The following is a 15,250-nucleotide window of genomic DNA, read 5'->3' as shown; positions in this document are numbered from 1 at the left end:
CCCCTTATATTTTTAACGTTTCTATGTTTAAATATTATACAGGAAAATAAAACAAAGATAGTTTTATAAATAACTTTATTATTTTAACAATTTACAATATTTTCTAACTAATTTAGGACTTTTGCGAGTTCCTCAACTTAAATGCAACTACAATAAATATGAGCAACATTATTATATGCTTAACTATGTTATAAAAAATAAGAAAGTATTTAAAGGGATCTTAAAATATAATAAAAAGTGAAGTTTCGGAAAGTACAGTTAAATTATCCAATGTAGAATGGCACTCGGATACTTTTAAACAAAGCACTCTAACTTATAAACGTTCAGTACGAAGTACCATTAACAAATAAAAAAAAAATATCTTAAGATTACAATATTTCAATTAAAGGCACTTTATTTATGAGATTATAGTTGAAATTCCATTGTCAATGCTTTTTATTACGTTTATAAGTAAGAGGTCGATACATAAATAAAATTTTATCTATAAGAGACTAATTAACAATGAACTTTGGTCGAAAACTACCACTACATTTGGGATTATTTTTCTAGCTCGCCGGAGCTATGGGTGCCTCATAAGGCAGTCACAAGGGCTATTTTCCTGTGATATTGCTCCAATTGTTAACGTAACTTGGCCTGAGGTAAGTCATCTACGCCTCCTGTCTATTCTCTAATAACTCTTACGTGACTAACTCTAGATCGGCCAAGGTATATTGTTTCTAAGTTACATAGCATGGACCTCTTCGATAACATTTTCTTCGACGTTCTCGTGTTCTTGTCGTCTGTGTACATCTTCGGCTTCTTTACTGTGAATTCAAATATAATATATTAAGTATAATCCAAAATATCCAAGTTGGAAATAGAACGGACTGTCGAGGCGAAATTCCGCAGGTTCTAAACCCAAGTCGCGCACCGTTATATTTATTTTAAAAAATCGTAAGTTTCTAATAAAATAAATATTAATAAAAGTAATTTTAATTATTCATACCCTAATGGCTGCCATACATGCTACGGTCCATCGGAAAGGTCCACCGGTGCAGGTAAGCCTTCGCCGGTAGACCGAAATGTGTGTGGAAATAGACCTGTGCAGATTTTTGAGCCTGTGCAGGCGACCGGCGCAGGATCGAAAATCAATTCTTTCAATTGATACCTGCGCAGGCATACCTGCACAGATGACCTCTCCGGTAGACCGTAGCGTGTATGGCTTACATAAGGCCACCACTACACGAAGAGAATTAGCCAGAGCGATAACATCATACATTCAGAAATACATACTCGCCTCAAACTACAAAACTATCAATAAATGAGAAAACTAAGAACGGGATTTTATGTTAACAGAGATATTGACTAAAAAAAAAAATAACCCTATATACTTATATACTGGTCTATATAGCCGCCGTACACAGGCCTTTTATTCCCGAAAAGGTAAGCTCTGATGCAATCAGGCAGAGGTGGGTACAGGTTGAATTTTACAAAATCTAGGCGATAAGGGATAAAAGACTTGGAACAATTTTGTGAACATCAAATAAGTTAGGTTATATTAGTTCACCGGAAGACAATATCTCTGCAAATTACTGTTCGTAAATTTATAAATAATTATATTGATAAATGGTTTACAGTGAGTAACCTATCATTAATTCTTTGTAGAAGCCGTATATCTTACGATATCTATCTCTTCATTATTCATGCGCTGATAATTTTTTGATTTGTGTGAATTGTTGAATTTGTGATTTAATTTGTTTATGAACAGTTTTGGTTCTAAGATGCACGTGCAATTACGTCTTTTGTCCTCAAAGGGTTAGGCAGATGCGCAACTGGTGCAACTACTTTATGCCGCATGTATTCCGTCCCATGGCATGATGTGGGCGTCACCGTTACGTGCACAAATTACAGACACCGGGCAGTTACTGAGTAAAAAAATCCAACATCACTTTGCCCAACAGGGTTTCGAACCCAAGACCTTAGCATTGCAGTCGTATAGAAAAACCACTACGCCATAAAGACCGTATTATGTATATATACTTTTAAGATTTTTCGTGCAATTCGATCATTCATTATTAATATATGTTTCTATATTCTTGATCTACTTACGTGTATTTATTTGCGGAAGACTCGAATATGCTTTTAGGACAGAGGCGGTAGTAGGGCCAGCATTCACCCCCCGATTCACCAGCCTTCTGCGCTTCCACATATTCATCTAACAAATCTGCGTACGGTGATTTGCTTGGTCTGAAAATTAAGTCAATATTTATATTAGCTTAGGACTGTATTGTAAACCATATACCTAAGTTATAAAGAATAATTATTCGTAAATGAAATTTCATATAACCTGGTTTGGAATTGGTTTTATTATAGTAAAGACGTCGCTAATAAAGCTTAGTTGGATGTGGATCGGACTGCCGAGACGAATGTCCGTAGGTTCAAAACCCAAGGACATACACCTCTAACTTTTTTAAAATTATATGTGTATTCTTTGTGAATTATCGCTTGCTTTAACGATGAAGGAAAACATCGTGAGGGAATCTGCATACCGGAGAAATTCTGTATAGGAATTTTGAGGGTGTGTGCAGTCTACCAATCCGCACGAGGCCAGCGTGGTGGACTAAGGCCTAATCCCTCTCAGTACTCTCAGTAGTAGAGGAGGCTCGTGCCCAGCAATGGAACTGTATATAACATAGGGCTGATATTATTACTATATACCATAAACATCGTCTGCTCATAAGTTATTGATGTTCTCTATCTAATCTTTTGGGAGGATGGACAGAGACGCATGTTATGACCTGTGTTCATATTTGCACTTAATAAAATAGGTGAATATTACTGTCTAGATCTTTTCTCTTATGGCCAATTGAACATGGTTTCTGTATTCGTGTTCATCGTGTAATCTTATTAACATAAAAAAGCTTTGCATGTTTGCGTGTATGCGTGCTCTTTGTCAGATTATGTCATTAAGATTTATTGATTTTCCACAAAGATTTGATTTATTTATAATTAGATTTTAGTTTCGTAGAGTTTGATGTTACTAAAGTAGAGAAAATAGGTCGATCTGGAAATCTTTAGGAGAGGTCCATATTCAGCAGTGAACATCCATCCATATCATTTTGATAGTTATAAAAGTTGAGTAAATTTGTTTTAATAGGTAAATAAACAAACATATTATAAAGATACAATACTATGTAAGTACATTTCGAACGTATACTTATTATTTTGTGAGTAATAGAAAAAATACACTTACGTAAAGAAGAGTTTCATAACTTCGCCGAGAAAACCAAAGTTCGTGAGGGGATGCGCTTGTATCTCACAAATGGCTCGTAAAAGACATTCCTTTCCGGATAGTCCGAAGTTCGCCAGCATATCTTCGGCAATACCGTACATCAGTGCTCTAAAACCAAAGACATTTTTATATTATTCCTATTTAATTCAAGAACAGTCTGTTAAAGATAACATTATCTATAAAGCTAGTTTCACAATGTTAGCACACATTAGTAATTAATTAACTGCCTAAAATGTCTTTGTTACATGTCTCACATGCTTTTTTTTTTATAATAATGACATTTCTATAGTTCTAATTTGACATAATCATATCATATCTTAATGAAATGTAATTTTTGAAAGACGACCACCCGATCATGTTGTGTTTGCCTGTTCAATATCACTATTTTTTTTCTTTTCTCATGATTGAAAACTATGATTGTAAATGTAGGCGAATGCACGCTGTACGCCGTTATTTAAGTATGAATCTATGTTCTCTTTTATTTGCTATCGCTAATTTTATTTTATGCCGCTCCAGGTTTAGTCGATTGGATTTCATCTTATCCCATGTTAACGGTGATGTGCGTGCATTAGCTTATATAACTATTGTGACTATGTACAAGAAAGACTTGGAAAAAATACAAAAGAAGTACTGAACAATTGATGACAAAAAGAAAGCCCGGAGTTTCTTTCTGCCTTTCTTCTTCGGGTAGTCATCACTTAGGTAGCTAGTGAAAGGCTGGTAGGTTAGCTAGGCTAGGGCTCATGTCCTCACCGGTGAGGATCGCGACGCGTTACCCTTCTATTTCCCCTACTTGCCAGCCCGAGCTGGTTACTTCGGTTTGTACCTAGTCTTTTGTATAAACTTTATCCCTAATTTAAAATCTCCATAGTTATATAAGTGATTTTAATAGTTGTTTAGAAATAATAATTATTCTTATTCTTTGTTTTGACGTATCATAAGTGCAACTTTGTTCGCCTACGTGATAAATAAAGTATTTTATTTTTATTTTTTTATTTTTTATAATGTTTTTACTATTTATTTCCCGTAGTAAAAATCCATGTCATGGATGCTATTCTTGAACTTGGCGAGCGAAAGAATGATCATGTCGGACTCACCGGCCTTTCGACCCAGATGTAATCTAAATGCCCTCTGGATCGGGTCGAACTAAAACCTATGGTGGCCTGCTTCTGCGCACGTGAGGTGGTCACGGACGGAGGGGGAGGCCAAGAATGCTTCCGTATTCGCCGGGCCCAGAGGTCTCTTTTGGGGCCCAGAGGTCTCCCTACCTTCAGAACCATTCGATGAACTGAAGTCGCGCTTTGTTCTCCACAAATAATTACGTACCATTCGAAAGGTGGAAATCAACATGGTAATACTTTCAGCAGATAAATAAACGTATGCTATGTGGTATGGAATACTAACAGATACGGTGCACGATGTGATGCATTATAAATAACTTAATTATTTATTAACTAAAAAGAAGCTGGGCAAATCTACATTTAAAGTAAATAAGTTTTCTAATCTGCTTATTTCAATGTAATTTAAATAGACGTAACTATAGCGTAAGTATAAATTCTCCGCTATTATGCACGTTATGTAACGGAAGACGCCAAGTTTCGAATCACAAACAGCATTCAAAATGGTTTTATGTAAAACTTCCTGCAGCGATCGCCGAAAGTTCTGTATGGAATACATGATGTCTTTATTGGTATGAAGGTGAAAGTAACCGCTAATAACTAACCAGTGGCTGTCATGCAACTGTCACATGTCGAAGGTTGGAACTACTGAAATACGTGACAATCGGTACTGCGTGTGGTCCCAAGAGTTTATTTCACATCCGACCCCGTTTTCAGACTTGGTTATCGTTTCATTGTTTAGAAGAACAAATGATTTGCATGACAAAAGTAGGCGACGCTCATTATCTTCGACAATTAATAACCGAACTTCATGACTAAGAATTAAGGTTTTAACTTACCTTTCTCCGCCATGCATTCGGTCGAGCACAGCCTTTTCAACTTCAGGTGTGATAGCGTTTTGCACAGATCTCTTGCCTCGTCTTCTCTCTAAGTATTGCCCCACATAGTCTGTCATCATAGATAGCGCAGCGCTTCCCATCGATCGCGCCAGAATGGGGGGAAACGATCCATAAGGATTTTCGTTATCGGTTAGTCCGAGTTTATCGAAATCAACTGAAATTTTAGAAATATCAACCTTATTACCATTGTGTATGAGACGGCTATGTTCGAACCGTGTTTCATTAGTGTTTCATATTCTAGGTACATATTACACACTAAAATACTAATGATTTCTTATGTTTACACGAATGTTAGACATTAAAATTATATTTTCTAACTACCATTAATCCCTATTTAATCAGATAAATATATTAATAAGACTACTTGTCACTATACATATACAGCCATACTTACAACTAATATAACAAAATTAGATAAAATCTAAGTCCTATCACTAGACAACTATGCTACTGTGTTACGTTGAAGTACTGTTATCGATAATTATTTATATATTAATTCGCTATTTACCTTATCATTCTTTACTAGCACATTTCATGAATTTTAGCTATAATGTCTATTTATTTATGCTTGATTTCGACTACTTAGCTACATAACTTGGAAGGTAAAAATATTATTTTCCCTTCCAAATTATTAAGTTCAATTTTCTACAACTACTCTCATACAGAATTAGTTCAACTCCTAATAGACCTGAAAATACTGACTTTCAAATTCCACTTCGTACTTCAGTTTACCTGTAAAAGTTTTCAGGTTGGAAGTTTAATATCTGAACTATAACTTATTCAACAATTTTCGATTAAAAGTGGCGATCCCGAACAAGTACTTATAACATAGATGTTTTTATCAATATTATGATTAGATTTCTATACTCACTTGTAAACGGAAAACTTATAGTCATATTAGAAAGGAACCCCTTTGGCGGATGTCTCACAAAAGGCATAGATAAGGACGGTGTGATCGTCATGGTTGTTCCCGGAGGTAACGCCAACCGTCCATCATTTGTTATCCAAAGTATCCTTTTCTGTCGGGAATGGGGTATGTTCTCCTTCGCTATCTGATCATTCGGTGACGCCATTGGCAATAAAGCTGCTAACGCAATGCTTAGTATTACGCGAGGTACTGATGCGTCCATCGCCAACCTAGAAACAATTATCTATAAATAAGTTTCTTTAGATTGTATTAGATTAAAATAAAACTTTTTTTGTAATGTCACTGTCATTAAATTTGTGGTGACGTGTGTGAATAATTTGTCAATGTTTTTGTGATTTTATATCCATGTACCTTATGATAATTTAAAGCAGTACAATATGAAAATATCAGAATGTCATCATGTGCGTATTAGGGACGCAAACAATTGTAATATTGATGTGGAAAAATTTATACAGTCGATTGAAAAGCAATATAAGATAGACTTCAGATCTATTCCCCAATGGAGGGAATCGATACAACGCTTACATGTTACGACAACGGATTGCAAACGAAAAATACAAGATTCAAATCGCCGAAAAAATTTAATTATAAACAAAATTTGTCTACAGTGGAGTCGTCCATCACCTTTTGAATTAACAGATAAGTTGGCTAGAACTTTAAATAAGTGGCGTAAATTGCCGTGTTATGATAGAAAACGGAAAATCTCCTTAAAACCGGAACCGGAAGTAATACATTCTTCTTCTCAACTTGAGGAGCAGTCTGTGGAGGCGAGTGAAACTGCCCATCAAAACACTGAAATTGTCCCATCAGAAGAACATATTGAGGCAAAATTAAAAGCAACCGTAGACTCCGAGGTAAAAACTTGGTCATCGCCAACACCAACACATTTACCTACCTCGATATGTACGAATCCGAATAAACTTATATCCCCTCTCAATTCAAACGATAGCCCACTCATGAAAGAGTCAATTATTTCCACAGATTCTGTTTTAAAGACGGAAATGGAAACAAAAGAATGGTTAATATTTAAATCTACCTTGGGCATTGCATGTAGTCCTGCAAAACTTACCATCGATAACAAATCTTTGAAACGACAAAGTATGAAATTTACTTTAACTAACTGCACAACTGAATACATTCACGCTAGATTTGTATGTGTAACTGATGAGTCTTCGTTAAAATTAGTAAAGATTTTACCAGAAACAGCACTGCGACTGTATCCAGGGATAGCAGTTACTTTTAAATTCACATTCAAGCTGCTTCAAAATGAAAGGGAGTTTGAATCGAGTTTATATTTTAAAGTAGGTCACAACGTACTTATTGATGCACCTTATGAAGCGTGCCATGTGCCGATATTTAGCAAGTTTAAAGATTGGTGCCATGTGTCTGTTTCCGACACGGTATCTATACCACCTGTATATTTGTGGCATATTAAACGTGGCTATCCTAAAGGAGTAGCGACTGTTTGTGTCAACGACAGTAATTACTATCATGTTCATATTTATAAGCATGTGATGGATTTGGCCAAATTACCCGATAACAAAGCGATGTCATTGGAGGTGGTCGCTCCGACTTCACAAAGCTTGATACAAAGAATTGAAGATGGAGAGATTGAAGCTCAAAGTAATATTTTAGCTATAACTAGAGATGAAACAATTGATGAAAATGAATTAATAACACCAGCTGATATAGTCGCTTTAGTTCTTGATGAAATAATAGAACTGTGTTTAGAAACATTTTTGTTTGAACACACGTATTTATATATGCAACCGCAATCGAAAAAATCGTTCCCGGTGTATTTTGTTCATCCACACCATATTGGAAAACATCAATTTTATTATGACGTAGAATTTACAGATCCTAAAACTGAAAATGTTGTAACTAAAGTACCTATTAAAGTGTTTGCTGAAGTTCTACCACATCCTATTCAAATAGATCCATATATATTGGATATGTCAAGTTCACCCATAACGCATGGAATCTGCGAAGGTAGTTTTGTGATAATGAACACGCATAAACTTTATCCAGCTACTATTAAAATCAAGTTAACTACCAAAATGAAGAAACTTTTTACAGTATCGCCCATGGAGACATTAGTGCCCACAACATCAAGTGTAAATTTTAAAGTAAGAACTTGTTCAAGAGAATTTTTGTCGGGGAAAAGACGGGAAGAATTTGCGATTTTTACCTTTAAAATCATTGTCAATGGCAATATCGCGGTATATGACAATGTCCCGCCGATATTTTACGAAATTATCGCACCGTGTGCATTAGAATTCAAAAAAGTTTATAACGAAAATTACTACAAAGAAATCTCGGAGAAAAGTCATAGTGAAATGAATAATGATGAGCAATTTTGATGTTAGAGGTGTTTTCAGATGCTTTCACGATGAATGTTTAGAAATTGTTAATTAAATATTAACTAGAATAACGCAAAAAATATTGTCTTTATTAGAAACGAAACATGAAATATATTTTTCTGCAGAACAGAGATGCTTCGCCGCGCAGCCGATCCATTTGCACTCACACACACACTTACGCCTTTTATCCCCTAACGGGTACACAGAGGCGTAACTGGTCCACTCATTTTCCGTCATGTGTACACTCAATCACTTTGCCCGATCTAGGGAACGAACCCGAAACCTCAGCACTGCAGTCATACACTAATACAACTACGCCACAGAAGCGAATCCGTAATATATAAACAACATGCTATAGTGCGACCCTAGCCTCGTATCACATAATTAATTTCACAAAGTACTGAGATGCTTGCAAGTTATTACTTAAGCCTCAATCAATGCATACAGCAGCATAAGAAGGCATTGAAAACATAGCTTATTCGCCAAGGTCGCTTATAAATCGGTAAACATTGTAAAACATATTGCAAAACTTTCTATGGAATGTCCAGAGAGAAGTCTAAAAGGACCAAACCTGTTGATTCGACCGACTTTCGCATGTATTACAGGTCAAACGTCTTTATGGCCTGAACCTGCATAATATTCCAGATCTACGGGTACCGCGAACCGGTCGGATGTGACAATCGATTGTAAATCAAAGATAACTTTGATGAAGGCAATAGAGCATGTCTGATTCATATTAAATCGTGCACTTTGGTCACATAAACGTGCGAGATTCATGATCGACACCGACTCAAAACACCTGTCATACAACAAATGCTATAGAGTGCACTCTATAGTTAAGAAAGTATTGTGTTTTTTGATAGGCAAAGAAAAATCATGGAAATATTACGGGTCATATATTAGATAGTACTTAGATTATGTATTCGTGCTCGTTGACACTACAAGCTATTTACAAAGCATCAAACCCTAACATACTTTTTCTATTACGAGGCTTAACTTAAGCTAACATAATATGAAAAAGATAATAAATTTGTGTATTTTTATCTACACCCAGTTCGTTTCTAACCTTGAACGCTTTTATTTAAATGCAAGCAGTGGCCTGTGCGGTATACTAAAAACACATAAACGTAAAACGTTATATTTCAATGATCGTTTAGTTGGTAACAAGCGTAACGAAGATAAACATGTTAAACAGTGTTTTCTCAACAACAATACTCAAGTTGCAAATGAGCACATTAATTTTAAAGCATAGGTGAATCATTAGCATAATTTATTTAGTGTTTGTTGAGTAAAACATATTCCGAAACTGTTGCGAATTTCAGGGAACACTGATGAAAGTTAGCCTTTCCGCTAGTTAAGGTGACCTTTATGCAATTCACGTTGTGTTTTTAGATGCCTATCTTCTATAGTGGTTGGACATCGCGTAGGCAATCGGTAAATAGTTGGTACATCGCGAATTGATAATGTATTGATTTGTAAAGTATTACCATGAGTACATTTGAAATTCATTCCGTCTTTTACTTTCCCTATCAAAATACATGAGCGCTTCTTATTCAAACACTAGTTTACAATATATGCATAAAATAACCAAGAAACGATAGTACCTGTTACACATGTAATTAGATCTTCGGATTCGAGATGAATAAATCATGCCTTTATTGAGATGTGAACATTGTTAAAGATCGTTTTATTAGACTTGAATTATTTGAACATGTCAGTTTATGAACATTAATTGATCTTAATTGTAATTGCGGTTATGAAGATGTAATACTCCTTTGAAGAGTCAATATGCTTGTTAGGAAACAAAGCTTCTTGTTTCTACTTTTATTAATATTTCTTTTTATTTCCGCATGCCTTATTTATGGTGTACTGTGATGCTTTAATGTTGGCATTTTCTCAATTTTTTGCCTTTAGAGATCATGGCGTCTCAGACCGCGTATGGTGTAAAATCGCGGTTATTATTTAGTACTTAGAATGAAGACCCTTCCAGAAGCAAACAGCCTTGAGCATTTGTTTCATACATTTAGAGCGCTCGAGATACAGGCGGGAATCTTATATATTTTTTTTTAAATCGTACGTATTGAAAATTTTAAACAATTAAAATGTTTATTGTAATGGTATTATCAGATGTATTTTTATGTTAGAAAATGGATTAATGAACGGTAAACTGTTGATAATTATTATTGATTACCATTTACCATTGTCTATGAATACACACAACACTAGTGAACACATTCTAAATACTAAAAAGAAACTTAAAATTTATATTAAAAACGCCAATCCCATACAAAAGTTCTTAAAGACTATTCAATGCTTTTGCCATTCTAACGTGGCTGAATAATATTTTAGCGAGAATTATTTCGATTTTATAAAGTACTTTGTTTTCTATCTTCCCTTATGATTTTATTAATATTATAAATGCGAACGTCAGTGAAAATGTTTGGATGTTTGTATGTTTGTTTGAAGTAAACACTGGAACAAATAAACAGTTGTCATACGGGTAAACCAGGACATGAAAACATACCTAGGCTACTTCTAACCCCGGTAATATGCTCCCATGGAAAATAATTCAATATTTTTTAAATATAAGGTATAGTAAATCATTTCAGAGACTTTTGTAGCTGCAAAGGGATTTCACGCAAGCAAAGTCGAGCAAAACCGCGAGCAACACCTAGTATTCCATATGATTCAATATAATATAATTACGTTACTATAAAAGCTTTTGATGTCACCACACACCGCACCGTTACCAAGATTACCTCAGCACTAATGACTTACATGTCATCTATGTAGCTTACTGTTAGATTATGCATAGTGAAACATAGTGTCTATAAGAAAATTCACCTAATATGGATCCGCTTAGAATTGATTAATGCACATGTGTTAGTTTATGGTCTCATTAATTGTAGAAAGTATTCTAATTAATGACCTAATGTAGTTTCTTCCTCCTCGCCTTATCCTTAATCCTACCCCAATGTGGGGTCGGCGCAACAAACGAAACGTATATTTTTTAAACAACATGTCTTCGATTTTACTATCCATCCAATCCATCCAATCAATCATCCATATCCAACTACCGAACGTCAATCTTCTCTAGAAGATCCAATATCGCGTTAATCGTATCAAAACTTTACACAAGTCACTAAGTCTTTGCAGCCTTCATGGTCACGGGAGAATGGTATTGGTCGACCGACAAGTCTAAGTTACAATATCTACCTTAATTTTACAACGTAAGCACGCAGAAATTACTTGAATTTTTTTTTATTTTTTTTGAGTGTACGGTCAGCTACAGTATACAAAGAGATTATACATATATTGGGAATAGTGCAACATTAATAATTATTGGTACAATAGATAATCAAATACAGAACACGTATTTACATGACATTGAAACAGTTTTTTTCAATTAATAAAGAATCATATAACCCGTTGAGTCACTACATATCGCTGGCTTACCGCCATTTTCAATGAACGATCCCAATTCTATTTTTCGATCTTTCTCAAAAATGGACTAATCAGAAAATTGATTTTATTGACATGCTTAATAAAAATAAATTTAACAAAAAATTAAACCGCCTTCAAAAACCACTCAAAACCAAAAAATAATTTCACATAACAAGTATATATTGGATACCAATTTTGGAGTCGGTGCCTAATTAAAATTGCTAGTTAGCTATATTTGTTGCATAGTCCATCTACGAGCTAAATTTCTTTCAAATCAATAAAAAGGAGTAGGTTTGCGTGTACTATTAACAAACATACACAGTGAAAGGTGTAATACCAAGCACATGTATGGTATTTCATCTTTTTAGTTCCTCTTTTTTCGAGGCAGGGAGTGTAATACACCCACATTTAACCAGCTATATGTAACAGGGGAAGAATTTGGGTAGTGTACAGTTCACAAATTTAAATATTTCCTTAATAGCTTCCATTTGCTGTGCTGCGGCGATGTGTTTATCTCCGGTGACGATCTGACTTGCTGACTTTGTACGCTGGCAGCACATTGTTTTCGTATATTCGTTAATGTATTTATCTAGCTTAACTAGCAATTTTAATTAGGCACCGACTCCAAAATTGGTATCCAATATATACTTGTTATGTGAAATTATTTTTGGTTTTGAGTGGTTTTGAAGGCGGTTTAATTTTTGTTAAAATTATTTTATTTTTTGCTTTTTTGTGTTAGTAAAAAAATAGACCGTCTCAATGGCATAGTTGTGTTTCGCTCTCGATACGACTATCGCGTTAAGGAGTTACACCTCTGAGTACCACTGAAAAGGGGAAAAGGTGTGATGCTATATATATGTATGTAAGAAGTAGAAAAAAATATATTATAAAACAACGTCCCCCGCTGCATCTGTCTGCCTGAACGTGTTAAACTCAAAAACTACCCAACGTATTAAGATGAAATTTGGTATGGAATCAGTTTGAGACCCTGGGAAGAACATAGGCTCCCGGGAAACTACTACTTTTATAACGGAAAACTTTAGCCTGAAAAACTGCAAAAGCTAGTGTAATAATATAATGTATTTAACTTTGTTGTTACCACCCAAATAAAATAAGTAATGACATCAAAATATTATGTAAACTATAAGCAATTAATATATATATATATATATATATATATATATATATATATATATATATATATATATATATATATATATATATATATATATATATATAATTATTTATTTAAACATTTATAAAGGTGAAGTTAAGTTTATTTCACGCAATAACTTAACGTATAACGAACACGTTCAGATAATTTAAACGTTCTTAACAAGACGCAATAAAAAGAGTTCATGTTGTAATAACTTGCAAACTCCTTAGCCATTTTAAAAACAAAACATATTTTTAACTTTAGTAAACGAGAACAAAAAACATATTAATTATACGACCTATGGAAACCCAGATATTAAAAATACATAAATATAAACATTAAATTACAAAAAAGTAAAATAAAAAGGTAGAAAGTGGTATAAGATGAAAACTAATTACTGACATGTGGACTTGTCAACACAAGTTTGACCTAAACAGAATCTGGATCGACTGCAGAACGCGGCAATAGCTCGCGCTGTGGTACAAACAAATCGCAACATTTCATCTCGACCAAATGTGTTATTGTTTTAACTTGTAAACCGTTTTATAGCATTACCATTACTGTATAACACATGACCTTATTTAGTACCGCTGTGGTTTGGCAGATATAAACGTAGAAAATGATGTTCCACTTTTGGCACTGGAATCAATAAAACGCTCTACCGCCCGCAGTGAGATAAGCTTAATGTTTTCAAATCGCTTTTTCATGGTTCAATGTGCTTTCAGATTAGGGTCGTGTCGCTATATTTTCATAAACATTTTAAACTGTTGCTTGTTTTGTGATCTTGATTATTTTATTTATATTCATGTTACGATTGTTAGTGATTTGAATATGCATTGCCCGGTCAACATTCGCCGCTTAAGAACGTAATCTCATGCACCTCTATCAATGTATCCTCGTAAATATGTCGTAAAAAAGCTATAAAATAAACCATTAACTGTTTTATGTACCTATATTCCATTAATGTGGAATCAAGTTTGCATGACATAAATTGACTAACCAAAACAAGTACTTATTTGCAAATTTTAGTTGCCGTAATACTTAAAACAAGTACAGAACGGGGACATCTTTATATCTTAAAATGTTTACGTGCCAAAAGGTCTGCTATTGACAAAAATAAATGCTCTAATGGATGTAACAAAACTTACTCACCTCAATATCACAACAGGTAGGAATAAATTTTCATTCAAAGCACCACACAAGGCTACCTAGTGTCCTTGTCGAACTATCGATCACCATTAATCACACAGAACGAGTATGTCCTTCGCGAGCGATCATCTCAAATGTATCGGCCAATTGCAGGTCACCTGCGCACGCGACTGTCTTGCGTTGTTGCCAAAATTTCGCAAACTTTCGGCCACAGTTGCGCATAACAATAACTATTCCATGAATAGTGTCCTCCTTCGATATAATCCGCGACAAATTTCTTTTACTATTGACAATTCGAAAAGTTATGTGCGCGGCGTCGTCACGTTCGTCCTGGTGTCCTTCGTCGTCTGTAATTTCTTCGGCCGCGACGATATACTACGACTTTGTATTCACATGTCGCCAAAACTCTCTTTACTAATTAGGATGCGCGGTGCGTCCTTCGCTTTCCGCATTGTAAAACAATGGAGCGCGACACCCTGGGGTGATGGGTGGCTGGACCTCATCGTTTATGGCACGAGCGTCATAAGGTCGGTTGTTGCGCCTGCAGTAATGAGACTCGGTTTAAGTGTCTTGTTGCGAGCGTTGGCGCGGCGATACCGGTACGGAATGGAGGCTCGGGCGGGTGTAATCGTTCGACGTCGCCTCGCCAGTTGGCCACTGGGTTAGCGGTGTTCCTTTTCCTGCTTTGCTTCTTTAATGGGTAACACACATTGTAAGTGAATTCGCCCCCGAACTCGTTTGGCGAGCAGACGTGAGATCACCGTATCGAATTATCGAGATGAAACAATTGGATGTCGGTTGATATAAGTAATTTAATTAAACATAACGTCAGTTTGTAAAAAGCATGTCACGAAATCCCGTCATTTAAAACAATCTATCAATAAGTGCTATAGCTATAAAACATATACAAAATACGTTATTCGCA

General features: G+C 35.1%; 2 protein-coding genes across 3 annotated transcripts; one reads left to right on the top strand and one right to left on the bottom strand.

The window, feature by feature from the left end:
- Positions 1–60: 60 nt before the first annotated feature.
- On the bottom strand, positions 61–14,979 carry LOC115444757. 2 transcript variants are annotated; one of them, XM_030170665.2, is made up of 6 exons: positions 14,329–14,979; positions 6,160–6,425; positions 5,229–5,442; positions 3,233–3,379; positions 2,089–2,226; positions 722–803 (listed from the first exon to the last, which is right to left on the bottom strand). In XM_030170665.2, the coding sequence occupies exons 2-6, from the start codon at positions 6,416–6,418 to the stop codon at positions 722–724; spliced, it is 840 nt and encodes a 279-aa protein (XP_030026525.1). In that variant the 5' UTR covers positions 6,419–6,425; positions 14,329–14,979. The 2 variants fall into 2 exon arrangements, with proteins under 2 accessions (XP_037295101.1, XP_030026525.1); XM_037439204.1 differs by lacking the exon at positions 14,329–14,979 and having other exon boundaries at positions 61–803; positions 6,160–6,418.
- Positions 6,594–8,596, top strand: LOC115444756. Its single transcript, XM_030170663.2, has one exon. It carries the CDS (start codon positions 6,594–6,596, stop codon positions 8,574–8,576), a length of 1,983 nt encoding a protein of 660 aa, XP_030026523.1. The 3' UTR covers positions 8,577–8,596.
- Positions 14,980–15,250: the final 271 nt, after the last annotated feature.

The sequence above is a fragment of the Manduca sexta genome, chromosome 16, assembly GCF_014839805.1.
Source record: "Manduca sexta isolate Smith_Timp_Sample1 chromosome 16, JHU_Msex_v1.0, whole genome shotgun sequence".
Lineage (NCBI taxonomy): Eukaryota > Metazoa > Arthropoda > Insecta > Lepidoptera > Sphingidae > Manduca > Manduca sexta.
This window is presented reverse-complemented; position numbering and strand designations above follow the sequence as displayed.